This window comes from Theropithecus gelada, chromosome 3 (genome assembly GCF_003255815.1).
Source record: "Theropithecus gelada isolate Dixy chromosome 3, Tgel_1.0, whole genome shotgun sequence".
Lineage (NCBI taxonomy): Eukaryota > Metazoa > Chordata > Mammalia > Primates > Cercopithecidae > Theropithecus > Theropithecus gelada.
The window spans coordinates 49919432-49947371 of NC_037670.1; the positions used below are offsets into that span (position 1 = coordinate 49919432).

Below are 27940 nucleotides of genomic sequence, written 5' to 3' on the forward strand. Positions count from 1 at the left end.
GAGTAGCTGGGACTACAGGCACCCACCACCACGCCCAGCTAATTTTTTGTATTTAGAGACGGGGTTTCACCGTGTTAGCCAGGATGGTCTTGATCTCCTGACCTTGTGATTCGCCCGCCTCGGCCTCCCAAAGTGCTGGGATTATAGGCGTGAGCCAACGTGCCCGGCTGGCTTTTTTTCTTTTAATGAGATAAGATCTCACTCTGTTGTCCAGGCTGGAGTGCAGTGGCATGATCATAGCTCTTGGCAGCCTCAATCTTCCTGGCCCAAGTGATCCTCCCACCCCAGCCTCCTGAGTAGCTGGGAATACAGGTGCACCCCATCACACCCAGCTTATTATTTTTTTCTTTTGAGAAGGAGTCTCACTCTGTCGCCTGGGTGGAGTGCAGTGGCACGATCTCAGCTCACTGAAGCCTCCACCTCCCGGGTTCAAGCAATTCTCCTGTCTCAGCCTCCCAAGTAGGTGGGACTACAGGTGTCTGCCAGCATGCCCAGTTAATTTTTGTATTTTTAGTAGAGATGGGGTTTCACCTTGTTGGTCAGGTTGGTCTTCAACTCCTGACCTCAGGTGATCCACCCGCCTTGGCCTCCCAAAGTGCTGGGATTACAGGCGTGAGCCACCGTGCCCGGCCGTAATCGTTTATTTTTTTGTAGAGATGGGGGTCTCACTATGTTGCCCAGGTTGGTCTCAAACTCTTTGGCTCAAGCAATCCTTCCACCTCAGCCTCCCAAGTACCTGGGACTATAGGTGTGAGTCACTGCATCCAGCTAAGTTTCTATATTTCTTTGTAGCGACGGCGTGTCACTATGTTGCCCAGGTGGCCTTGAATGCCTGGCCTCAAGCAATTCTCCCATCTCAGCATCCCAAGGCCTGTTTCATTTGTTGTAACATATTGGCCATCCTGTCCTACTGCCCTGCTTCTGTCATCCGGTTTATAGCTATTCGGTCTGGCAGTGTGTCTTGGGAAAGGAGAGAGGTCATGATCTCGCTGGGTATTCACAGAGATGCCACCACAATCCAGGTACTTAACTGCACCAGCACCACAAGACTCCCTCCCCGTGACCCTTAATAATCACGCCACCCCATCCCTATCCCCTAGAGATCAGTCATCTGTTCCCCATCTCTGTTACTTTATGGATGTCATACAAACAATACCACAAAAGATCCCTTCGGGACTGGTTTTCATCTACATAATCTTTTAGAGGTTCGTCCAAGTTGTTGCATGTAGCAATTGTTTCCATTTCTGAGTCGAATAGTTGTCTAATCTCCACATGTGTGAAGATTTCCCTGCTGTCTGCTGCTGATGGTAAGTTTGATTCCATTATTGTCAGAGAAGGCATTCTGTGCAAGTCTTTTTTTTTTTTTTTTTTTTTTTTGTGGAGACGGAGTTTCACTCTTGTTGCCCAGGCTGGAGTCCAATGGCACAATCTCGGCTCACTTCAACCTCCACCTCCCGGGTTCAAGTGATTCTCCTGCCTCAGCCTCTCGAGTAGCTGCGATTACAGGATGCGCCGCCACGCACAGCTAATTTTTTTTTTTTTTTTTTTTTTTTTTTTTTAGACGGGGGCTCCCCCTGTTACCCAGGCAGGAGGGCAGCGGGCCGATCTCAGGTCACTGCAAGCTCCGCCTCCCGGGTTTACGCCATTCTCCTGCCTCAGNTTTTTTTTTTTTTTTTTTTTTTTTTTTTTTTGAGACGGAGTCTCGCTGTGCTCCCAGGCTGGAGTGCAGTGGCGTGATCTCGGCTCACTGCAAGCTCCGCCTCCCGGGTTCACGCCATTCTCCCGCCTCAGCCTCCCAAGTAGCTGAGACTACAGGCACCCGCCACCACGCCCGGCTAGTTTTTTGTATTTTTAGTAGAGACGGGGTTTCACCATGTTAGCCAGGACAGTCTCGATCTCCTGACCTCGTGATCCACCCGCCTCGGCCTCCCAAAGTGCTGGGATTACAGGCTTGAGCCACCGCGCCCGGCCTAATTTTTTGTATTATAGTAGAGACGGCGTTTCACCATATTGGTCAGGCTGGTCTTGAACTCCTGACCTCAGGTGATCCGCCTGCCTCGGCCTCCCAAAGTGCTGGGATTACAGGTGTTAGCCACCACACCTGGCCCTCGATGCAAGTCTTTTACATTTGCTAAGGTTTGCCTTATGGCCCAGGATATGGTCTATCTTGGTCTATGTTCTGAGGACACTAGAAAAGAATGTGAATTCTGTGATTGTTGAGCGGTTTGTTCTATAAATGTCAGTTAGATCCTGTTGGTTGATGGTGTTGCTCTGCTATACCTTGATGACTATCTGCCTAGTTATTCTAGCAGCTGCTGAGTTACGGGCTGAAGTTGTCAAATACAACAGCAGCTTTCTCTCTTTCTTCTTTCAGTTCTGTCAGTTCCTGCTTTACACATGTTGAAGGTCTGTTGTTTGCTGTATACACATTTGGGATTGCTGTGTCTTCCCACTGAGTTCTTTCATCATTATGTAATGTCCCTCTTTCCCAAGGAATTTCAACAGCCAATCCTGCTTTTTAAAATTAATGTTTACATGATACACTTTTGCCATCCTTTTACTTTCAACCTGCCTATGTTGTGTTTGAAGTGAGCTTCAGCATATTGTAGACATCATATAGTTGGGTCAGGTTTTGTATCTATTTGGCGAACCTCTGTCTTCTAATTGTTGTGTTTAGGCCATTTACATTTAAATTAGTGATATCGTAGGGCTTACGCTTGCCATTTAATCATCTGTGTTTGTTCTCTCATGCTTTACTGTGGGATACTTGAAGGTTTTTTAGAATTCCACGTTATATTTTTGAGGATATCATCACATACGTATATAACTCATCAGTCTATCAGCATCTATGATTTACCACCTTGAAGGAGTGTAGAAACCTTCCTTCCACTTAAGTCCCTAACCCTTCTCACTGTTAAATACCTGGTTGTAGATATTTCCTCCACGTACATCACGCACCACATCAGTGTTGTAATTTTTGCTTCAACCATCAAATATGATTAAAGAAACTCCTGAGGTGAAAAGATGGTCAGTGACATTTACTTCTATTTTTATCCACTCCATTGTTCTCAACTTTCTGGAGGCCCCAGCCCTCTTCTGTTAAAATTATCTTTCTGGGCCAGGCACGGTGGCTCACGCCTGTCATCCCAGCACTTTGGGAGGCAGAGGCAGGCGGATCACCTGAGGTCAGGAGTTCAAGACCAGCCTGACCAACACGGAGAAACCCTGTCGCTGCTAAAAATAAAAAATTACTCGGGCGTGGTGGCACATGCCTGTAGTCCCAGCTACTCGGGAGGCTGAGGCAGAAGAATTGCTTGAACCTGGGAGGCGGAGGTTGCAGTGAGCCAAGATCGTGCCATTGCACTCCAGCCTGGGCAACAAGAGCGAAACTCCATCTCAAAAAGAAAAAAAAAATTATCTTTCTGGTTACAGGGTATCCTTTAGGCATTCCTTAAAGGTAGGTCTGCTAGCAATAAATTCTATTAGTTTGCCTGTCTGAGAATATCTTTACTCCTCCTCCATTCCTGAAGGATAGTTTTGCTGGGTAGAGGACTCACAGTCAACAGCTCTTTCCCCTGTACAGTTGAACAATGGCACGTCACTTCCTCCTGGACTTTTGTGGTTTTGGTTAAGAAATCTGCCTTCATTCAAACTGGTGTTCCTCTCTAGGCAAGACATCATTTCTCTCTGGCAGTTAGTATTTTTCCTCCCTCTGTCTTTAGTTTCCAGGAGTTTAATAGTTTAATTGTGATGTGTCTTACTATGGGTTTTTGGAGGGCTTATCCTACGAAGGCTTGTTCAGTTCTGGAATCTATGGATTTACGTTTTTCATTGAATTCGGGGAGTCTTCAGCATTTTTTTTTTTTTTTTTTTTTTTTGAGATGGAGTCTTACTCTGTCACCCAGGTTGGAGTGCAGTGGCATGATCTCAGCTTACTGCAACCTCCATCTCCTGGGTTCAGGCAATTCTCGTGCCTCAGCCTCCCTGAGTAGCTGGGATTCCAGGTACCCGCCACCACACCCAGCTACTTTTTTTATTTTTCAGTAGAGATGGGGTTTCACCATGAGGCCAGGCTGGTTTTGAATTCCTGACCTCAGGTGATCCGCCTGCCTTGGCCTCACGAAGTGCTGGGATTACAGGCGTGAGCCACCACGCCTCGCCTGGTTCTTATGACTGCTTTAAAATTCTTGGCAGATGATTCTAACATGTGACCTATATGGAATTCACATCTGTTACCTTACCATGGTCAGATTGTGGCTTTCCTGGTTCTTGGTATGACAAGTGATTTCCAGATGTATCCTGGACATTTGGGTTACGATGTTTGCAGACTCCTGGTCCTACTTTAATCTACTTTAGCGGACAGTTGCTCTGTTCAGGTTCAGGGTGTAGATTTCAGCCTATTTTTGCGGCCTGTCATTCTTTTTTTTTTTTTTTTGAGACGGAGTCTCGCTCTGTCGCCCGGGCTGGAGTGTAGTGGCGCGATCTCGGCTCACTGCAAGCTCCGCCTCCCGGGTTTACGCCATTCTCCTGCCTCAGCCTCCCGAGTAGCTGGGACCACAGGCGCCCGCCACCTCGCCCGGCTAGTTTTTTGTATTTTTTAGTAGAGACGGGGTTTCACCGTGTTCGCCAGGATGGTCTCGATCTCCTGACCTCGTGATCTGCCCGTCTCGGCCTCCCAAAGTGCTGGGATTACAGGCTTGAGCCACCGCGCCCGGCCTGCGGCGTGTCATTCTAACAGCAGTTTTGTCTTCAGAGCCCTGGCACTGCCCTCCTGGTCTGCTTTATTCTTCTGGCCTTCCTGGGGCTGCTGCTCATTTCCCATTGGTGGCACCTGCAGGGGTGAAAGATACCTCCCTGGGCCACCTGCTGTCACTGGGCTCCATTTTGCTGTGTCAAGATAGAACATGCTCATTCTGGGTCTGTTTGTGCTATGAGAGGAAGGGCAGACTTCAGGCTCCTCTGACACTACCTGTGCCGTGCAGACTGTCCACTGGAACCACAGTTGCGCAGCACAGGTTAATGCACCTGCAGTGTCTTTAAAATCGGCCCTGAAAGCAGACTGGAGTGGAGGTGGTAGCTACCCTCTGAGTTTCTGTTGGGCGTCCCCTTTCCCAGGGCTTTGGCGAGAGCGAGGAGGCTTTCCTTGGAGAATTTCTGTGTGTGACTGTTGGTTGTTCTGGGCTGCAGGCTTCCCTGGGGACTAGTGTAGGCACACACGAGAGAAAAAGAAAACCCAGGGGACCCACCACCTTGCTATTCTTCCAGTCCAGAGGTCTCTAGACCATCTGTCTTGCTGTCAACTCTCAAGCTCCTTTCCTCGTTGCCTGCTGAGTTATGTGCAGGGTATTTTGCTGTATTTCAATGGGAGGAGCAAGGAAAAGTGACGTCCCACCACTGTAATTAAAGTGCTTATTATTTCTCGACTTCATTGCTGCCACAGCCTTCCAAGGACTCCCGACCAATCCGTTCAACAGAAGCCAAAGGGGTCCTTGAAAAATGTGGACTCGATCTTGCCAATGCTCCCACCTTGAAATCCTTAGTCCCCCATGCTTTAGGACAAAGGCCCCCATGGCCAGGCGCCACCCATCTGCTCACGCCCTGCCTGCTCCCCTGTGAGCAGTGTCAGCCTCCCTCCGTTTGATACCTGGGGCTGCCATAACAAAGCACCCCAGGCTGGGTGGCTGAACGAGAGAAACTGATTTCTCAAGATCAGGGTGTCAGCAGGGCTGGCTCCTCCTGAGGTCCCTCTTCATGCTCATACTGTGTTCTCCCTGTATGCACATCTGTCTCCAAAATTTCTCCTTTTATGAGGACAGCAGTCACATTGGATGAGTGCCCAACCTGATGACTTCATCTCACCTCGATCACATCTACAAAGACCTTGTCTCCAAACACCTTGTCTCCAAATAGGGTCACATCCTGAGGTATGGGGGTTAGGACTTCAGCATGTGAATTTTGGGGAGGCACCATTCAGCCCATACCACCACCAATGAGGCCTTTGCTTATGCTATTTCCTCTACAACACCTCCCTGTCCCCTACCCCCACCTTTCACTTGGCTATGTGATGTGGTTTGGCTGTGTCCCCACCCAAATCTCATCTTGAATTGTAGCTCCCACAATTCCCACGTGTTGTGGGAAGGACCCAGTGGGAGGTAACTGAATAATGGGGGTAGGTCTCTCCTGTGCTGTTCTCATGATATTGAATAAGTCTCACAAGATCTGATGGTTTTATAAGGGGGAGTTTCCCTGCACCAGCTCTCTGTCTCTCTTTGCCTGCCGCCATCCATGTAAGATGTGACTTGCTCCTTCTTGCCTTCAGCCATGATTGTGAGGCCTCCCCAGCCAAGTGGAACTCTGAGTCCACTAAACCTTTTCCTGTATAAATTACCCAGTCTTGGCTATGTCTTTATTAGCAGCATGGAAACGGACTAATATACCATGTTTACTTATTCTTCATATTTTGCCTCTGCTACCATTTGTTCAGGGAAGCCTTACAAGTCTAGTTCAACATCCCTTGACACTCATTCTCCCGGGACCACTGTGGTTAAACACATATTAATTTATCTTTCCATTAAGGGCTATCTCATCCTGCAAGATAAGATCTGGGAAAGCAGGGACCATGGTCAGTTTCTACATCATTGTCATCCTGTCCCATGTGTTACAGATAGTGCCTGGTCAAACAAATGCCTGTTGGAGGAAACAATGAATTCAGAACGTTACTGAATATGCTACATAACGACATTTAAGAGGTACTGATGGGCTGGGCGCGGTGGCTCATGCCTGTAATCCCAGCACTTTGGGAGGCCGAGGCGGGTGGATCACGAGGTCAGGAGATCGAGACCATCCTGGCTAACATGGTGAAACCCCATCTCTACTAAAAATACAAAAAAATTAGCCAGGAGTGGTGACAGGCACCTGTAGTCCCAGCTACTCGGGAGGCAGAGGCAGGAGAATGGCGTGAACCTGGGAGGCAGAGCTTGCAGTGAGCGGAGAACGCGCCACTGCACTCCAGCCTGGGCGACAGAGCAAGACTCCATCTCAAAAATAAATAAATAAATAAAGAGGTACTGATGAACAACACCATTTTGCAACACGAAGATCAACAACAAAAAAGAAGGTCAAACTTGAAGTTCAGTCCTAAAATTACACACATTCTGCTTTTAGAAAACTCAGTGCACTGTCACAGATGAGAAGTGCCTGGCTAACCAGACTTGGGGACTCCTGGTTTGCAGTGAGTGCTGTCAAATTCCCGTTCCAGGCTGGGCTCGCACCAACTCCGACGCCAAGCTGTTTAGGCACCTCTGTCTCCACTCAAGTCCACACTCAAAGTCACTACTGTGAAACACTGTCCTGCTTTTAATTTCCAAGCTGCCTTGTTATTTCTTGGGAGTAGGCCAAGCTCACTTTAGGAGGAACTTAGTTTACAGTTTAACTTTGAAACAAAGATGATAACAGCCCTTTCCTGAAGCCAATCTCCTTCTTGCCTGGGGACCAGAATGCCTTTGTAAGACTAAGACATGGGCCACAAGATTAGAAATTGTGGTTTGAGTCATGCAGCTAGAGGCCACAAGATCCCAAACCTCCCGGATTGCTCCTTAGGATAACATCACTATTGTAAACTCTTAAGATTGGTGCTCGAGATATTTTTCAGGCTCTGCATTCTGATGCACCAGCTGCCACCACCCATACCCCTAATCTGGCTCAACCAGTTCTGTGAGCCCACCCAAGAACAGAAGACAGCAAGAGAATCAACTTTGCCGCTCCACTGTTTCATCTCCAACCCGACCAATCAGCACCGCCCTCTCCCTGGCCCCCTACCTGCCTAATTATCCTTAAACGACCCGTCTCAGGAATTTCAGAATCTGCTTTGAGTAATAAAGCTCTGGTGTCGTTTAGCCGGTTTCTGCATGTATTAAACTCTCTATTGAAATTCCCCTGTCTTGATAAATTGACTCTACCTGGGCAGCGAGTAAGGCAAACCTATTGGGCGGCTACACCTGAGATCAAATCACAGGTTGCACGTGAAGCCCAGACCAGGAACCCGTCTTACACCACAGGGGGGATCCAGTCCACAGAACCAGCGCCCTTCCCTCCTGGAACGGACCTTCCCAAAGCCAGAGGGGCTCTAGACGGCTCAAAAAGGGGTTTCCCGGCTACCCTGGACCGATGCAGGGCACCCAGGTTCCTTCTCCAAGCACTCCAGGCCGCAGGGCAGGCTTCCCTAGGGGCAGGACCAGGCCTATAGCCCAGGGCCCGCATCCCAGGCGAGCTGCACCCTCCCGAGACCCTTCCCATCTGCGCAATGGGGACAGGGTAAGGCCCAGCAGGCCGGCTGGCGGGGGCTCCTGCGACAGCGCGGGACAGCAGGCGAGCACCGCCGGACGAGGAGGACCCAGGCCCACGTGCGCACCTGCCGGGAGGAAGGAGCTCGGCGCCCCGCCCCCGTGCGGACCGGAAGTGCTGCCGTAATCCGCGCCGAGCGTCGCGAAAGCGCCGTTCCCCTTAGTGACTGGCGACGCGAGCAAGATGGCGGCGCCGGGGGTGGCGGAGGCCGTGGCGGCCTCACACCCGGCCGAGGGGGCCGAGATGGCGGAGGCGGCAGAGCTGAGCCGCGCCCTGAGCCGCCTGCTGCCGGGGCTGGAGGCCGACAGCAAACCGGGCCGGCGGCGCGCCTTGGAGGCCCTGCGGCGCGCGCTGGAGGAGCCGGGCCCTGCCGCCGACCCCACCGCTTTCCAGGGCCCCTGGGCGCGCCTGCTGCTGCCGCGCCTGCTGCGCTGCCTGAGCGACCCCGCCGAGGGCTGCCGCGCGCTGGCAGTGCACCTGCTGGGTCTGGGCCTGCGCCGCGCCGCGCGGCCCCGCGATGCCCTGCCGCGCCTGCTGCCCGCGCTTGCCGCGCGCTTGGCCGGCCCCGAGCCTGCGCGCCGCCCGCCCGAGGCCTGCGAGGAGCTGCGCTTGGCGCTCGTGCAGCTGCTGGGTCTGGCCGTGGACCTGTGCGGCGCCGCGCTCGCGCCCCACCTGGACGACGCTCTGCGCGCGCTGCGCTGCTCCCTGCTGGACCCCTTCGCCGCCGTGCGCCGCGAGAGCTGCAGCTGCGCCGCCGCCCTGGCGCAGGCCACGCCCGGTGAGCACCCCGGGCCCCGCTCGCACACCCCACACTCTCACCCCCACCTCCACCTCCACGGCCCCTCTCACAACCCCCGCGGCTCGGCCCCACCCCACAACATCCCGGCCACCCCCATGGCCCGCGTCCCCCACCCGCCTGCCCCAAAGACCCCGCCCGGCCCCCTCCTCTCACCACCACTGCGTCCCCTGCCTCACGTCCCGCCACCAACGCGCCCTTCACCCGCTCCCTTGCCCTCTACCCCCACGTACCTGTTGCCTGCGCTGCCACCTGCTCCTGCTTGGCCCTCACTCACGTCACCCCTGTGTCCCCCGCTCCCCGCCTCCACCCTCCACGCCCCAAGCCCCGCCCCCACCTGCCTGCTCCCTGTGCCCCCTCCACGTGCCTATCCTCTGCCGTCCTCCTCTTTGCATCCCGCCGTCCCGCGACTCTCACCCCCCACCCTCCTCCCTGCCTGAGCCCCCTCACCCAGGCCCACGAGCCAGCTCTCCTATCCAGATCCCTGGAAACCACCGCGGAAATTCCTGTTAAGCAGTTTGGGGTGGTGTGTGCCCCGATAGCTGCCCCCTTTCCTTCCCTCTGGGGGCTTGCAGGACTTGCATCTGGTTGAGGAGACACGCTGAGACTCTGCTCTGGTCATTTCATTTTCCGTCCCATTCATCCTACTCCACTGCCTTCCCTCTCTGGTTTGGACCACTGTCCTAAGTGGAAGGAGGCCGCTTCTCCCCTCCACTTTATAACGTTCCGCATCAGTTTTAGAGCTCTGATCTGATCCGGTCGTTCTGTTTCCTTAACTGGCCATTCCTGCAGGGCCTTGCCCTTTCCCTCCTCTGGCTGGGATGTGGAATGATAGCAGGCGCCGGCTTCCTGCTGGCGGGAAAGCTTTCCAGAGAGGGGAACACCGATGCTATAAATCGGTAGGCGGTAGGGAGCAGGAAAGCAGTGAGAGATCTGGCCAGCTCAGGCCGTCCCAGTGATATCCCAATGATGATTTGAATGTAGTGGAAAGTGCAGGGGGTGTCAATAGGAGTAGTAGACCCGAGTTCAGGTTCTTAAAAGATCACTGCAGCTGCGTGGAGAATAGGTTCCAGAAGTAAAGGAAAAGCTGGACTTGGGGAAATGCCGAGATTTCCACGTTGGTTAACTTTGGATTTCACATGGTCCAGAATTCCTGTGGAGCTCGGGAAGAGCCTTGGGCTGGACATGGCCATTGAGAATTCCTGGCATTTAATGTATTTCTCTTTAGCCCTCAACCACTTCCCCATGCCATCTGTACATCAGCCCCACGGGTGCTCCTGCTTCCTCCAGGGAGCTCCTCCCGGCCTTGCCACATTCCCTCCCCGGACCGTAGGTTCCATAGGACAGCACCATGCCCGCCTGTGCCCCTGCCCCGAGCACAGCCTGCCGGGGTATGTGCTCATGGTTGCTGTGGGGTGAGGGACTGTGCCTCTGCCTGGAGCATCCCCTCATCTCCAGCACCTCTGGCCCTCCTCTCCCCTGGGTAGGGGGCCTCGCCTCTGGCCTTGGTCACACTGGGCAGTGGCAGAGAGGTTGAAGAGCTCACCCAAAGTCTCACTGGAATGACGGTTTCCCAGACAAGCCCCAAGTAGTGCAGAGCTGAGGCAAGAGGCAGTGTGGATGCCAGAGACTCTTTGGTTCTGGCTTTTTTTTTTTTTTTCTTGGAGAGGGAGTTTCACTCTGTCTCCCAAGCTGGAGTGCAATGGGGTGATCTCGGCTCACTGCAACCTCCACCTCCTGCGTTCAAGCGATTCTCCTGCCTCAGCCTCCCAAGTAACGGATTACAGGCGCCCGCCACCTCTTGTTCTGACTTTCTGTGGGGACTTTACAAATAGGAAGTGCAGTGGCTTTGCCTAGAGTGGTTCTGGCCCAGCTTCCTGGAGGAGCCTGGGGTCTGGTCTCAGTTGGGGCTGGGAGTGCGGCCTCCCCGCTGTCCTCTGGGCTCGGCTTCTTTCCTGTGGCCTCCAGTGTCCCCCTCAGGCCTCCACCTTGGCTTCAGCAGGTCCAGGCTCTCCCATCTTCAGCCACAATGGGGTTGCACCCCCAGCCTTTCCCTGCTGGTCCCTCTAAGCCCCCTGGGTTGCACAGGTGTCATCAAGGTGGGACACTTGTCCCTGAGCCTCTTCCTGTGCTGGGCGGTACAGAGCTCTGTTTGGCAGCCTGAGTTGTTTACTGTTCCTGCAGCAAGGACCTGGAGGGGAAGAGGAAGGGAAGTGAGGAGCTCACAGGCGGGCAGCTGTCCTCTGAAAGCCCACAGAGCTGGGCAAGGCGTGTGGGAGCAGCTTTGGTAACCGGGGGCCTCCCTGTCCCTCAGACCACTTCCACATGCAGTCGGAGTCTCTGATCGGGCCCCTGATGCAGACCATCTCCCACCAGCACTGGAAGGTCCGTGTGGCCGCCATTGAAGCCACAGGTGCGGTGATCCAGTTTGGCAACGGGAAGTCCGTGGACGACGTGCTTTCCCATTTTGCTCAGCGACTGTTTGATGACGTCCCGCAGGTAACTGGTGTTTCTCCTGGACAGTCTGTTCCTCTCTCCACCACAGGCGGGCTGACGTGCTATTTTTAACTAACTCACTTGTTCTTTTTTCAGAATGCTTCATGCACCAAATGTCCTTTCATTATTCCTACTCACAGGATGTTCCTATTCACATCTTGGAAAAACTAGGAGAGAGCTGAACTGTTTTAATGTTTGGTGTTATGAATTCCAAGGGTGTGAGAAAGGATGGCTTGTGTAGTTATTGTCTCTTAGACACGGTGTGTGCTTCAGCAGTTGCAGAAGCTTCCTTAGTGCTCCCATCCATCAAGATGCACTTTCCTGAAAAGCCACCGTGGTTGGTGGACCTGGCCTGGGAGAAGAGTGCAGTCAGGATTAGTTTGTTGGGGATAATTATGTTGTTGGGCTTTGGAACCCACCGAGAGACGGGCAGGCAGGCAGGCAGGAGTCCTACAGATGAGACTGAGTGTCGGCTTTACTGCTGGCAGAATCTGGCCTGGAGGGCATGTCTTGGATCTGAGACCCCAGTGACTTGCTAAAACGCCACACACTGTGGCCCCCAGGGAAGCTGAGTGACCTCTGATCTTTCTGTGTCTGAGTTACCTGTCAGCGTAGTCAGACGTGATCTTCTGTGTCTGGCTTCTTCACCACACATGGCTCCAGGTTTTAGCCTTGCAGAGGTAGGTTTCCTGATGGGAAATGGCATGGAGGTGGTGAGTTGAAGAGTCACTCGGGTATTCTGGGGCCAGGATGGAAGCCCTGACTCGCTCCCTCGTCTGTGCGCTGGGGTCCACCTGTCGGGCCGGCTGTAGGTGTGACACAGCACCTGCCCAGGATGCCCTTGCTTTGCCTCCATGGCCAGGCTTCATTCCCGGGCGCTCTCCCTCCAGCGGTAGTGTGGCTGCCTTGGGGCTGTGCTCAGAGACACAGGGGGACCCTTCCCCACCAGGAGCCTTCGTTCACCCCCTTGGTCTCATCAGGCCAGCGGAAATTGAGTCACCATGTGTGCTGGCCGGCCCCTCCTGGAGCTGGTGTGGGTTCAGCACCAGGCAGCACAGAGGGCCCGTGAGCACATTAGGCTCTGCCTGGTGGGGAGAAAGTGGGCAGAGTGCGGGGTCAGTGTCCATGCTGCCTGGCACTTGGCAGCAGGCACTTCTGGCAATGACTGAATACTTGGGCTGCGGAGGGCAGTTCAGGGGGCCAGGGCAAGAACAGAGCCCAGTGAGAAGTGCAGGCAGCCGGCTGGTTTTCTCTCCCACCTTCCTTAAGCCTGAGGCAGAGTATGGCCCGCAAGGAACGTGGTGTCTGTGTCGTGGGCCAAGTCTTATTCCTCAAAACAGTGTGATGACTCTACGGAGAGTTCTGTGTGCATACTGAAGCTGCATAGCTGATAGCTGTCGGTGTAACCTACCGTCACTGTCTAAAAATACCGTCACTGCCTAAAAATACCGTCACTGTATCGATAGCTGTCTATAAATACTGGAACTCTGTGGCACTCTCTGTAAATACTGGAACTCTCTAGCTAGCTGCAGACGGTGTAACTCAGTGTAACTGTACCATAACTGTAAAAATACCGTAACTGCGTGTCGATAGCTGTCTATACATGCTGTAACTGTATTGGTAGCTATGCATGAACCGCCTACTCTGTATCAGTAGCTGTTAGAAAGCTGACATCACATCGTTGATCTGAGGCAAGCTTGTCCAACCTGTGGCCCGCGGGCCACGTGCTGCCTAGGACTGCTTTGAATGCCGCCCAGCACCAATTCATAAACTTTCTTAGAATGTTATGATATTTTTTTGTGATTTTTTTACTTTTAGCTCGTCAGCCATCATTAGTGTTAGTGTTATTTTACGTGTGGCCCAAGACAATTCTTCCAGCATGGCCCATTTCTTCCCAGTGGGGTTTGCATCCTGTTAGCAGAGACCCTGCACGGCCCTTCATGTGAGTTTCATGTGGAGTCGGGTGCTGCCCCTTTTACTCTGATCAGCCCTGGGATTCCATCCTGGAGCTCACTGTGCGCTCCTTGCAGACACCTCGAGCCCCTCAACAACCCAGGGATTGGAGCCCTGGGACCCCATCCCCTCTGCACAGAAGGTCCTGACTGCCTTCTGACTTATAGGAAACCTTCCAGCAGCCTGCTAGACTCGGCTTAAATCACTCAACTTCACTGGAAGGGCCCAGAAATAACTTCATCTCCTCCTTACGAGGCTCGGAGGCCTCAGAGCTCGCTCAGATAGCTCAGCCAGGTGAGCCTCAGAGCAAGGTCAGGATGTGGGTGGTCTAGCCGCCCTGGAGCCTTAGGCCCCGGGACGGTGGTGTCTGAAGTTGTGGAAAGTGGGGTGTCCCAGTGTGCCAGGGGCTACTGCATCTCCCCACGTGCACATGACTGGAGCTCCCAGCCAGGACACTGTCGGCATCCAGAACGCCGGCGAGGCAGGCAGGATGGACGTATGGCCGTGCAGTTGTGAAGCAGACCCTGAACAAACTGCCCTGTGCCGCCCTTAGGTGGGTGGCTTATGGACTTCGCCCTGCAAGGGTGCCCTGGTTGTTGCCAGGCCTGCAGTCGGCAGCTGCTCAGCTTTGCTGCAGTTTTCCTGCTCGATGTGTGCTGCTGGTGAGACCACCAGACCTGTTCTTGTCAAGAGGACCTTCCAGGAACATCGGATGTTACAGGAGAGGCTGGGGCTGCATGGACAGCTTTTCAGAGATGAGTATTTGTCACGTTCCTGCCAAGTACCTGTTTGGCATTTGTATGCCTTCTTTTGATAAATGTCTATTCAGATCTGTCCATTTTTAAATCGGGTTATTAGATTTTTTTTCTATTGAGTTTGAGCACCTTATGGATTCTGGTTGTGAGTCCCTTTTCCGATGGGTATTTATGCAGCTGTTTTCTCCCATCCTGTGGGTCGTCTCCTCACTGTTGATGGTTTTCTTTGCTGTGCAGAAGCTTTTTAACTTGGTATGATCCCATTTGCCCATTCCTTCTTTGGTGGCCTGTGCTTTGGGCATTTTACTCAAGAAACCTTTGTCCAGACCATATCCCAGAGAGTTTCCGCAATGTTTTCTTGTAGTGGTTTCATAGTTTGAAGTCTTAGATTGAGGTCTTTAATCCATTTTGATTTGACTTTTGTACATGGCGAGAGATAGGGGTCCAGTTTCATTCTTCTGCATATGGATATCCAGTTTTCCCAGCACCATTTATTGAAGAAACTGCCCTTTCCCCAAGGTATGTCCTTAGCACCTTTGTCAAAATAAGTTCACTGTAAGTGTATGGATTTAATTTCTGAGTTCTCTATTCTGTTCCATCGGTCTGTGTGTCTGTTTTTATGCCAGTGCCATGCTGTTTTGATTGCTGTAGTTCTGTAGTATAAATTTTTTATGCCAGTGCCATGCTGTTTTGGTTGCTGTAGCTCTGTAGTATAAATTGAAGTCAGGTAATGTGATCCCTCTGGTTTTTTGTTTGTTTGTTTTTGTCATGTTTTTTGCTCAGGATGACTTTGGCTCTTCAGGGTCTTTTGAGGTTCCATATAAATTTTAGGATTATTTTTTCTGTTTCTGTGGAGAATGTCATTGGTATTTTGATAGGGATTACACTGAGTCTGTAGATTGCTTTGGGTGGTTTTGACATTTTAACAATATTGATTCTTCCAGTCCATGAACATGGAGTATGTTACCATTTTTTGTGTGTGTCCTCTTCAATTTTCTCACATCAGTGTTTTGTAGTTTTCATTGTAGAGATCTTTCACTTCTTTGGTTAAGTTAATTCCTAGGTATCTTATTTTGTTTGTAGCTATTGTAAATGGAATTACTTTCTTGATTTCTTTTTCAGATTTGTTCACTGTCGGCATGTAGAAATGCTACTGGTTTTTGTTTGGTGATTTTTGTATCCTGCAACTTTACTGAATTTATCTGTTCTAATTTTTTGTGTGTGTGGAGTCTTTAGGTTTTTCCAAATGTAAGATTATATCGTCTGCAAACAAGGATAATTCTCTTGCTTTTCAATTTAGATTCTCTTTATTTCTCTTCTCTGATCATTCTAGCTAGTGCTTCCAGTACTGTGTTGACTAACAGTGGTGAAAGCGAGCATCCTTGTCTTGCTCCAGATTTAGAAGAAAGCCTTTGAGTTTTATCCCCATTCAGTGTGATACTAGCTGTGAGTCTCGTATATGGCTTTTTTTGTGCTGAGGTATTTTCCTTCTATACCCAGTTTTTTGAGGATTTTTATCATGAAGGGATGTTGAATTTTATGCTTTTTCTGCATCAATTGAAATAATCACATAGTTCTTGTCCTTCATTCTGCTAATATGATGTGTCACATTGGTGGATTTGTGTATGTTGAGCCATCCTTGTATACCTGGAATAAATCCCACTTGGTCATGATGAATGATCTTTCTAATGTGCTGTTGAAACACTGTCTTGTTGAGGAAATTTTGCATCTGTATTCTTCAGGGATATTGTCCTGTAGTTTTCTTTTTCGATTGCATCTTTGTCTGGTTCTGGTATCAGGGTAGTACTGTCCTCATAAATTAAGCTTGGAGGTATTCTTTCCTCTTCTATTTCTTGGAATAGTTTGAGTAGGAGTGACATTAGTTCTTTAAATGTTTGATAAAATTTGGCAGTGAAGTACTGGGTCCCAGGCTCTTCTTTGCTGGGTGGCTTTTCATTGCAGCTTCAATATCATTACTTGTTACTGGTCTGTTCGAGGTTTGGATTTCTTTATGATTGAATCTTGGTAGGTTGTATGTGTCTAGGAATTGATCCATTGTTTCTAGGTTTTCCAATTTGTTGGCATATAGTTGCTCATCGTGCCGGTGCTCACGGTGCAGGTGCTCACGGTGTCGGTGCTCACGGCGCAGTTGCTCACGGTGTCGGTGCTCATGGTGCAGTTGCTCACGGTGTCGGTGCTCACGGTGCAGTTGCTCACGGTGTCGGTGCTCATGGTGCAGCTGCTCACGGTGTCGGTACTCATGGTGCAGCTGCTCACGGTGTCGGTGCTCATGGTGCAGCTGCTCACGGTGTCGGTGCTCACGGTGCAGTTGCTCATGGTATCGGTGCTCACGGTGCAGGTGCTCACGGTGCAGTTGCTCACGGTGCAGTTGCTCACGGTGTCGGTGCTCACGGTGCAGTTGCTCACGGTGTCAGTGCTCACGGTGTCGGTGCTCACGGTGCAGTTGCTCACGGTGTCAGTGCTCACGGTGCAGGTACTCACGGTATAGTTGCTAACGGTGTAGTTGCTCATGGTGTCGGTGCTCACGGTGTAGTTGCTCATGGTGTCAGTGCTCACAGTGCAGTTGCTCACGGTGCAGTTGCTCACGGTGCAGTTGCTCATGGTGCAGGTGCTCACGGTGCAGGTGCTCACGGTGCAGTTGCTCACGGTGTCGGTGCTCACGGTGTCGGTGCTCACGGTGCAGTTGCTCACGGTGTCGGTGCTCACGGTGTAGTTGCTCATGGTGTCAGTGCTCACAGTGTAGTTGTTCATGGTATAGTTGTTCACTGTGTCGTTGCTTATATTGTAGTTGCTTATGGTGTGGTTGCTCGTATGCTAGTTGCTCATGGTATAGCTGCTCACAGTGTCATTGCTCATGGTGTCGCTGCTCACAATGTTGTTATGGTGTAGTTGATCACAGTCTCTAATGATGCTTTGAATTTCTGTAGTATCAGTTGTGTAATGTCCCCTTTTTGATCTGATTTTATTTACTTGGATCTTTTTCTTAGTCTGGTTAAAGGTGTGTCGATTTTGCTTGTCTGTTCAAAAAGCTAACTTTTCATTTTGTTTGTCTTTTGTATTTTTTTGTTTCGATTTCATTTATTTCTGCTCTTATTTCTTCTACTAACTTTGGGTTTGGTTTGCTCTTGCTTTCCTAGTTCTTTTCAACACAGCGTTAGGTTGCTCTTTGAAGTTGCCTGCTTTTTGGCTGTAGGTGCTGATTGCTATACACTTGCCTCCTAGTGCTGCTTTTGTTGTTTTGGCATATTGTGTTTCCATTTTCATTTAAGAATTTTTTAAATTTCCTTCTTAATTTCATCATTGACCCACTGGTCATTCAGGAGCATATTATTTAATTTCCATGTATTTGTATAGTTTCCAAAGTTCTTGTTATTAATTCCAGTGTCCTGTTTTAAGGCTTGTTTTGTGGCCTAACATATGGTCTATCCTTGAGAATGATCCATGTGCTGAGGATAAGAATGTGTATTATGTAGCTGTTCGATGCAGCGTTCTATAAATATCTATTAGGTACATTAGGTCTATAGCGCAGATTAAGTCCGATGTTTCTTTGTTGATTTTGTCTCTGGATTATTTGTCTAATACTGGAAGTGGGGCGTTGAAGCCTCTAGCTGTTACTGTGTTGGAGTCTGTCTCAACAGACAATATTTGGTTTATATATCTGGATATTCCAGTGTTGGGTGAATATATATTTAAAGTTATGTCCTCTTGCTGAGTTGACCCCTTTATCATTATATGATGACCTTTGTCTCTTAATATAGTTTTCGTCTTGAAATCTGTTTTGTCTAAGTATAGCTATCCCTGCTCTTTTTTTGGTTTCCATTTGTACAGAATATCTTTTTGCATCCCTTTATTTTCAACCTACGTGTGCCTTTTTGGTGACGTGTGTTCCTTGTTGGCAACAGATAGCTGGGTCCTGGTTTTCTTACCCATCCAGCCACTCTGTCTTTTGAATGGTGAGTTTAGTCTGCTTACATTCAATGTTGTTATTGATAAGTAAGGACTTACTCCTGTCGTTTTGTTGTTTTCTGGTTGTTTTGTGGGCTGCTCTTCCTTCTTGCCTTCTTGTCTTCCTTTTTATGAAGATGATTTTCTCTGTTTTTTTTTCCGTATGTTTTAATTTCTTTTTGTTTTTTGTGTATCTGTTGTAGGGTTTTTTATTTGAAGTTACCAGGAGGCTTGCAAATAACATAACCCATTATTTTAAACTGATGGCAACTGAACACTGATTGTAAAAACAAACCAGCAGCAAAGAAAAAATGAATAGAAACGCTACAGTTTAATTTTATCCCCTCTGCTTTTTAACTTCTTGTTGTTTTTATAACTTTGTCTTGAAAAGTCATTGTAGTTATTTTTATTCATTTATTTATTTTTATTGCTTTATTTTTGAGATGGAGTCTTGCTCTGTCACCTAGGCTGGAGTGTAATGGTGCCATCTCGGCTCACTGCAACCTCCACCTCCCAGGTTCAAGCGATTCTCCTGCCTCACCCTGCTGAGTAACTGGGATTACAGGCATCCACCACCACACCCGGCTAATTTTTGTATTTTTTAGTAGAGTCGGGGTTTCACCATATTGGCCAGGCTTGTCTCGAACTCCTGAGCTCAGGTGATCTGCCCGCCTCGGCCTCCCAAAGTACTGGGATTACAAGTGTGAGCCACCGTGCCCAGCCAGCTAGTTATTTTTCATGGGCTCATCTTTTAGTCTTTCTAGGCAAGATGTGAAGAGTTTACACCCCACAGTTACAGTGTTACAACAGTCTGTGTTTTTCTGCATGCTTACTGTTCCCAGTGAGTTGTATCCTTTTAGATGATGTGTTATTGCTGCTCAGCATCCTTATTTTTCAGATTGAAGAAGACTCTTTAACATTTCTTGTAGGACAGGTCTGATGTTGATGAAAATTCAGCTTTTGTTTGTTGGGGAAAGTCTGTCTCCCTCATGTTTGAAGGATTTTTCACTGGATATACGAGGGTGAAAGTTAACTCTCCTTGAGCACTTTAAATATGCCACGCCACTGTCTCCTGGCCAGTGAGGGCTCCTCTGAGAGGTCGTTGCCAGGCGTGCTGGAGCTGCGTTGTATGTGATTTGTTGGTTTTTTTTCTCTTGCTGCTTTTAGAACCCTTTCTTCATCCTCGATCTTTAGGAGTTTGATTGTTAAATGTCTTGAGGTAGTTTTATTGGGTTAAATCTGGTTGGTGTTCTGTAGCCTTCTTGTACTTGAGTGCTGGTATCTTTTTCTAGGTTTGGAAAAGTCTTTGATATTATCCCTTTGAGCAAACGTTCTACCCCGATTTCTCTCTCTCTACCTGCTCTTGAAGGCCAGGAACTCTTAGATTTGCCCCTTTGAGGCTATTTTCTAGATCCTGTACATGTGCCTCATTCTTTCTATTCTTTTTTCTTTTGTCTCTATGTGTTTTCAAATAGCCCGTCTTCAAGCTGCTCACTAGTTCTTTCTTCTGCTTAGTCAGTTCTGCTGTTAAGAGGCTCCGATGCATTCTTCAGTATGCCAATCGCTTTTTTCAACTCCAGAATTTCTGCCTGATGCTTTTTAATTATTTCAGTCTCTTTGTTAATTTCTCTGATAGGATTCTGAATTCCTTCTCCATGTTATCTTGGATTTTGCTGGGCGTCCTCAAACAGCTATTTTGAGTTTTCTGTCTGAAGGGTCACCTATCCCTGTCACGCCAGGATTGGTCACTGGTGCCTTATTTAGTTCACTTGGTGAGATCATGTTTTCCTGGATGCTCCTGATGCTTGTGGCTGTCGGTCAATGTCGCTAGGTATTTACTGTCATTTTTGCAGTCTGGGCTTGTTTGTACCCATCCTTCTTGCGAAGGCTTCTAATTCATTTATTTTGCTTTTTAGGAAAAAAATTGAAAAACATCCTGCTTTGTTAAACTGTTACATGGCAGTGAGGTATTCAGTGTTGTTTTTGAACTAAAAGAAAAGGGATAAGGCCGGGCGCGGTGGCTCAAGCCTGTAATCCCAGCACTTTGGGAGGCCGAGACGGGCGGATCACGAGGTCAGGAGATCGAGACCATCCTGGCTAACACGGTGAAACCCCGTCTCTACTAAAAAAATACAAAAAACTAGCCGGGCGAGGCGGCGGGCGCCTGTAGTCCCAGCTACTCGGGAGGCTGAGGCAGGAGAATGGCGTAAACCCGGGAGGCGGAGCCTGCAGTGAGCTGAGATCCAGCCACTGCACTCCAGCCTGGGCGACAGAGCGAGACTCCGTCTCCAAAAAAAAAAAAAAAGAAAAAGAAAAGAAAAGGGATAATCCGTCTCATGCTGATTAGAATTTGCAGATTTCTTATGATACTAAGTCGAGACTGATAGAAAAGGTGGTGGCAGTCCATGAGACTCAGGAGTAGCCCCAAATCCTACCCTGCAGCTGTCCTTGCTATGAGGTGAGATGTTGGAAGCTCCTTTCTACAAAAGAAGCCGATCTGTGGGTTCCAACGGACAGGCAGCCGTCCTGGGCAGGGCCCTGCAGAGACCCTGGCACAGGTGCAGGAGGTCAGGGAGGAGAAAGCAGTGAGGCCGACCCAGCGAGTTCAGACTGCTCCCCGGCTGCCGGCCTGGGGCAGAGTGTGCTCAGGCCTTGCCGTGTGGCCCTGGATGCCTGCCCGTCTCCTGGAGAGGGCCCCATCACATGTGTTTGGGCTCGGTACTGGCTGCAGTCTGGCTTGTCTCAGTCACGCCCTCTGCCCGACAGGCTTTCTAGCATCTCAGCACATGGCACAGGCTAAGCTTGGAGTTTGCCACTCACGTGGATTAGCGTCGTGGCAGGTGCGGCCATGAGTGGTGCCTGTTGACTGCATTAAACCCTGGGGCATCTCTGCTCGAGACCCGCCAGCGCCATGTGTGAAGACAACAGTGACAGCTTGTTCTGTGGTGACTCTCTAACCGGGTGGTGGAGTGGCCATGGAGCTGATTTGGGTTTCTCAGTTGTTATATGGGTACTTGTATTTGTGGTTGCTAGTAAGGCCCTGTGTCAGTTAATAACCCCCGCAAATGCACCACGCATTCCTGTGTCCCCTATGCTGTGTCCCCTATGTACGCTTCCCTGCTGCTCGCACGCCAAGAGTCGCCTGTGCTTACCACACAGGGAGCGGGAGTCAGGCGCGTCGGGCCCCTCCTTGTGTGAACTTGTCTACCCCTCACGGGACCTCAGTGACGAGCCCTGTCAGTCATTCCTATCCATTTTCCAGGTGGGAATGAACTTCGGAGCGGTCAGGCCAGGGCCCGGGTCCCAGGCTGGCAGGGACAGATCCTAGATACGATCTGCTTGGCTCTAGGCCTTGTTGGAGCCGGGGCGGAGCAACCCCTCCTCCGAGTCCCAGTGAGCGACCACGCCATGGGCACAGCTGCTGCTCGGGTCCCCTGCACCTACGCGTGACTGTGAGTGCTATTGCTAATGGTGCATGGCTGTGCGGAGACGCTTCATCCAAAGTGTCAGGAGGGAGGAGGGTCCTGCGCCCCACAGCCCAGCCAGGCACTGATGGCACCACAGAGTCGGCCCCTGGCCTCACAGGGGATGACTCTGAAGCTCGTTCACACCCCAGAGCTCCCTGGATCAGTCTATAGCTGGCTTCAGCCACACCACTTCCTCACCCAGCTTCTTCTTGGCTGTTCCCAGTTCCCTTTGAGGAGTGTTGGTGCTGGTCCCCGTCTCAGACACTGCCCTTTGGGAGCTTGGCTAGGGCACCTGGTGTCTGTTAAGCTGGTTTCTTCTGCCTGCATAGGCAAGGTAGGCAGAGGCCCTCATGCCGCCTTTTCAGACACCCAGCAGCAGAACCAGGGACCTTGCTGGTTTCCTCCTGAGTCCCTGGGCTCTGGGAGCAGACGCCTTTGAGGTCTGGCCATAGTGCACCATACGTGCTGTAGCCCTGGCTCACTGAGCACCCAGGGTGAGACAGACACAGCCTGGCCAGGAGGTTTTCATGCAGAAGACTGAACACGCGGCACAGCTCAGGCAGCAGCTAGGAGCCTGCTCTCGCCAATAGGACCAGGCCAGGGCACGGGGGACTTGTGTGTGAGGCTGCAGGACAGCAGCATTCCTCTTTGGCCCAGCCGGGGGGGACTGGCAGTGCTGGCTGGGACCCAGACTTGGTGGCACCCAGGACCCCGGCCATGCACCTCTGCCTTGGGGATGGCATCCAGGTGGTGGTAGGTGGCCCAGGACCTGGCCATGCCTCTGCCTCAGGCAGCGCCTGCATAGCGGCACTCAGAGCTGTGCTGTGGCATCAACTCCAGCATCCCCTTTGCCTACACGAATCCTTATCCCTTCCTCTCGTGCACAGGTCCGGCGGGCGGTGGCCTCTGTGGTAGGCGGCTGGCTGCTGCGTCTGCGCGACCGCTACTCCTTCTTCCACAAGCTCATCCCTCTGCTGCTCAGCAGCCTCAGCGATGAGGTGCCCGAGGTCAGGTACGTGGGCAGGCGTCCAGCCGGCGGCCGTGGGCCCTGCTTCCTAAACAGTCGTGTGCAGCAGTGGTGGTTTCTCTTCGCTCAGAATCTGTCACAGAAACCTGCTCATGTCCCTTCATCCCTGTGCTCTGAGGTGATGTGCCGTACAGAAGGCCTCTGGTTTTGTAAATGTCATTTCACATCTTTTTAGCATTTGACTGAGTAATGGACAGAGATCAGACGGCCCACTTGGTGTACTGTCCGTAGAGTGCTCACAAGATGAACGGGATTTCTGGTCCACCTTTTCTGGGGTTAGGGAGCTTCCCACTCTCATGCGATGGGGTCTTTAGGCGACCCGTGTCCTGGCACAGCCCTGCGACCTCCTGGGCATCTCTGGGAACTTGCAGGGCCTTCCCCTGCGTGCCCTCCCCTGCGTGCCCTGCCCTGAGCCGCTGTTGTCCATCTGTTGTGCCACAGGCAGCTGGCTGTCAGCCTCTGGGAAGACGTTGGCCTGCAGTGGCAGAAGGAGAATGAGGAGGACCTGAAGGACAAGCTGGACTTTGCCCCTCCCACCCCACCCCATTACCCTCCACATGGTGAGTGACCGAGGCAGAGGGAGCGCCAGGAGGCGAGCGCTTGTTGGGTAGGAAAGGGGCTTCTGAACCTGAAGGAAGCTTCAGCTCTTGGCGTTCTGAGCCCAGGCAGCCGCGTTGGAAAGGTGCAGGCATCTCCCCATTGTGCTGGGACTCCTACGTCCCAGGCACCTGGGACCTCCCTGCGTCCTGGGCAGAGCACGTCTCTCCTCAGCATCTGGGAAGCCCCCATGTACCTCGCAGTGACCTCTCCCCTCCTCTGACGAGCTTTATTTTAAAAAGGCCGTGGGCTTCTGAAAGTGTCCAGTGCACTGCTAGATGGTGTCCGCCCCCTTCCCTTGGCTGTGCACACAAGGGTGCACTGAACTCTGGGTTCCTGGGCAGCTCTGCTGGTGGTTGGGGGATGTTGGAAACAGTGGGATAAGGGGCTCATCATTTCACCAAGACAGAGCTCAGCACAAGGGCCACGGATGAGGTGAGGTCTTCGTGGTTCCACATGATTTCCAACCTGGGAACAGGGTCCCCTGCTGCGTGGCCTCCCGCCCTTCCCACATTTGCTCCCTGGCCATGTTGCGGGCACCCATGTGTGTCTCTGCAGAGCCCAGCAGGTCTGGCTGAGTCTGAGTGGAGGCTCCCAGGTCCGGCCCCAACACACTTGCTCTGCCATGCCACTGGCCCACCTCGGGCTTCATCTGTGTGGAAACCACTCTCTCGTGGGGCTGAGTGTCTTCCACTTGCACATGGTCAGGTGTTTTCATCACTTGAGTCTGTCTGCAGGGTGTCTTCTTAAAAGTGAATAATAGATACGCACTGATGAGGACAGAAAGTAGGTGAAGCATAGCCCAAATCATATGCGCAGCCCAAATCAACCAGATACCCAGCCCAAATCAACCAGATGCCCAGCCCAAATCAATCAGATGCCCAGCCCAAATCAGATACCCTGAGAGATTTGCAGCCTCAACTTACTTCCCATGTCACCTCCCTGGCCTAGTCCAGGCACTGAAGTAGCCCAGGGTCAAGTCCTGGAGGGAAGTGTTGTACTCTGTCAAATACAGCATTAAAGCGGCTTCTTGGCTGGGCATGGTGGCTCACGCCTGTATCCCAGCTACTCGGGAGGCCAGGGTGGATCACTGGAGCCCAGGAGTTGGAGACCAACCTGGGCAACACAGCAAGACTCCGACTCTACAAATATTTTAACAAAAACAAAATAAATTCGCCGGGTGTGGTGGTGCGCACCTGTATCCCAGCTGCTCTGGAGGCTGAGGTGGGAGGATCGCTTGGGTCCAGGAAGTTGAGGCTGCGGTGAGCTATGACCACGCCCCTGCACTCCAGCCTGGGTGACAGAGTGAGACCCCATTTAAAAAAAAAAAAAAAAACCAGTTTCTTGTGTCTGGTGTTGATATTTGGTGCCCTGTTAAATCCCCGCCCACAGAACCGTGACTCCTCCCAAGCCTGTGAGTCTCAGGGCTGCTGTTCCTCCCGGTTGGCATTCTCCCCCTTGCAGCCCCCCCACAATGCACAGTTGCTGTACAGGGAAAGCACACGTGTTTGGAAAAGGCACAGAAGTTAGTTGTAAGCAAGGTTTGTTCTGATGGAGTGAAGCCAGTGTGAGAACGCTCCGTCTTTCTTTTTTTTTTTTTGGAGACAGAGTTTCACTCTTGTTGCCCAGGCTGGAGTGCAATGACTCAGTCTCGGCTCACTGCAACGGCCACCTCCCAGGTTCAAGTGATTCTCCTGCCTCAGCCTCCCGAGTAGCTGGGATTATAGGCACGCGCCACAACGCCCAGCTAATTTTGTATTTTTAGTAGAAACAGGGTTTTGCCATGTTGGCCAGGCTGGTCTCGAACTCCAAACGTCAGGTGATCCACCTGCCTCAGCCTCCCAAAGTGCTGGGATTACAGAGGTGAGCCACCACACCTGGACAACTTAATCTGTTTTAAAATGTGGAATTTAGGCTGGGCGTGGTGGCTCATGCCTGTAATCCCAGCACTCTGGGAGGCTGAGGCAGGCAGATCATGAGGTCAGGAGATTGAGACCATCCTGGCTAACACAGTGAAACCCCGTCTCTACTAAAAATACAAAAAAAAAAAAAAAAAAATTAGCCAGGTGTGGTGGCGGGCACCTGTAGTCCCAGCTACTCGGGAGGCTGAGGTGGGAGAATGGCGTGAACCCGGGAGGTGGAACTTGCAGTGAGCCAAGATCGCGCCACTGCACTCCAGCCTGGGTGACAGAGCGAGGCTCCATCTCAGAAAAAAGAAGAGGAACTGTATTTGCAAACTATGCCTCTGAAAACGAGTTAATTTTAACATATAAAACACTTAGGGCCGGGCATGGTAGCGGGTGCCTGTGGTCCCAGCTACTTGCGAGGCTGAGGCAGGAGAATGGTGTGAACCTGGGAGGAGGAGCTTGCAGTGAGCCGAGATTGCACCACTGCACTCCAGCCTGGGGGACAGAGCGAGACTTCATCTCAAAAAAAAAAAAAAAAAATATGAAAGTTAGACACGAGGCCGCTTACGAACTCTCTGTTGAACTCGCACTGTCTGCGCGCCGGTGATGGGAGTGGAATCCCACGCGTGCTGTGGTTCTCTGGCAGTGCCTCTCCGTCCAGCCGCCTGGGGTGAGCTTCTGCGCTGGTCGGACCTAGAAGCTAAGCTGTGGGTTGTTTGCCTCTGGCGATTTCAGCTGGGCTCTCCTCACCGATGAGGAAATGCTGCTCCTTAAAGAGGGTCCAGCCTGTGTGCCTAATTCATGCTACACGGAGCTCACGCTGCGTGGCAAATTGTTCTCCACATGCTCACTGAGAAGCCAGTGGAAGGCCCTTCAGGTGTCAGTGGGGCAGGAACGCCGTCCCCGAGACGCAGGAGGGTCCAGTCCTTCCTGCTGTGCACCGGAGAGGGAGGCAGAGGTGGGCAGGGACAGTTTCTGGAAGGTACGATCCTTGGAATGCGGTAAAGGAGAAGACAGAGCAAAGCACACACATATACGCAAACACATACACATATTCACAGGCATGCACATGCACACGTGTATACACATACATCTGTACACACACGCGTACATGCATAGCCTCGCACACGTGTACACATATACACATCTGTGCACACGTACGTGCATATCCACGCGCACACGTGCACATACATATACACATGTACACATGTACATATACATCCCACCCTGCCCTCGCCAAGCTGGCCCTGGTAGTAGGTTCCCGGAAGGGGCTTCCTCCCTGTGGTGGAAACACAGGCTCTTTCGAGGCTGCCTGATTTAGAATTGGTGCAAGGACTTGGGACTCTTCCTGACTGATAATTGCAAAAACACATTTATCCATGCCGAGGCGTGGAGAGTGTCGTTAGGCACAGAATTTTTGTTTCGAGTAGAGCAGAGTAAATTTAGAATTGAATTACAATCAGAGTCAGTGGCATAAACACTACATTTTGTTAGATTTTTGGCATTTTCCCCTCAAATTACTTTGCTTCAGTCTGTAGATTTAAATTTTAAATACGATTTCTCAGATTTTTTCCTACAGTATTTTAAATGTCAGATCAGAAGATTATCTGAGTCTCTTCCTCAAAAGTTTGCACTGGCCTTGTATCGCCAAGCAAATGCCCTCCCTACCATCCTGCCGCTCCCGCCTGCCGTGCCCAGGGTCTGTGACGCCCTCCTTACCATCCTGCCGCCCCCCGGCCACCATGCCCAGGGTCTGTGATGCCCTCCTTACCATCCTGCCGCCCCCGCCCATCGTGCCCAGGGTCTGTGACGTCCTCCTTAACATCCTGCTGCCCCTGCCTGCCATGCCCAGGGTCTGTGACGCCCTCCCTACCATCCTGCCGCCGCCGCCCGCCGTGCCCAGGGTCTGTGATGTCCTCCTTAACATCCTGCTGCCCCTGCCCGCCATGCCCAGGGTCTGTGATGCCCTGCTTACCATCCTGCTGCCCCCTGCCCACCCTGCCCAGGGTCTGTGACATCCCTTCCCCCAGGACCATACTGCGTTCACCCTTCAGGGCTACAGCTCTGTGAGTTTTGAGCAGCACCGCCTCTGTCCCCCGCATGTGGGCATCTCCACCTCCCAGAACCTTGGGCCCTGGCACTGCTGCTGTGGGCTGCGTCCTATGCGTCCCTTCCAGGATGTCACGAGCATGAGGTCGTGGGAGCATGGCCGCTGGCGTCTGCTCCTTCCTCTCTGCGTGGCGCGTTGGAGGCTCGTGCGTGGCACCTGTGTGCAGCACTTTCCTTCTTCGTGTAAGTCACGTTCCCTCCCGTGGACAGACCATCCGGTCACCAGCGGGGCACATTCGGGTGCTTTCTAGTCTTTCACCATCACGGGTAAAGCTGATGTAAACACTTGCAGTCTGGTTTTTGTGAGAGTGTTTTATCGGATAAACACTCAGGCCTGGGACTGCCGGGCCGTAGGTACAGTCCTTGCTTTGTTAGAAACTCACCACATGCTGTTTTCCACACCCTTCGCGCCACGTCGCATCCCCATGGGCACTGGACGAGCTTTCCGGGTGCCGTGGTCAGGCCAGCATATGAAGTGGGGTTTGCTGTTTTTAGCATGTCGGTTGGTATGCAGTGGTGGCCTG

At 51.5% G+C, this 27940-nt stretch overlaps 2 protein-coding genes across 3 annotated transcripts in view; one reads left to right on the forward strand and one right to left on the reverse strand.

The window, feature by feature from the left end:
* PRKAR1B (protein kinase cAMP-dependent type I regulatory subunit beta) overlaps positions 1-9141 on the reverse strand; it is a 180833-nt gene extending 171692 nt beyond the window's left edge. The window contains exon 1 of the mRNA XM_025378438.1: positions 9016-9141. The gene's annotated coding sequence lies outside the window, so the exon portion shown is untranslated. The remainder of the gene's footprint in view (positions 1-9015) is intronic.
* The window catches only part of DNAAF5 (dynein axonemal assembly factor 5), a 53787-nt gene continuing 34345 nt past the window's right edge, over positions 8499-27940 (forward strand). Inside the window, exons 1-4 of one of the 2 annotated variants that reach the window (XM_025378435.1) lie at positions 8499-9121; positions 11454-11638; positions 22664-22788; positions 23245-23363. In XM_025378435.1, the coding sequence (XP_025234220.1) occupies positions 8527-9121; positions 11454-11638; positions 22664-22788; positions 23245-23363 (1024 nt within the window). In that variant the 5' untranslated portion in view covers positions 8499-8526. The remainder of the gene's footprint in view (positions 9122-11453; positions 11639-22663; positions 22789-23244; positions 23364-27940) is intronic. The other variant, XM_025378436.1, reaches the window with a different exon arrangement.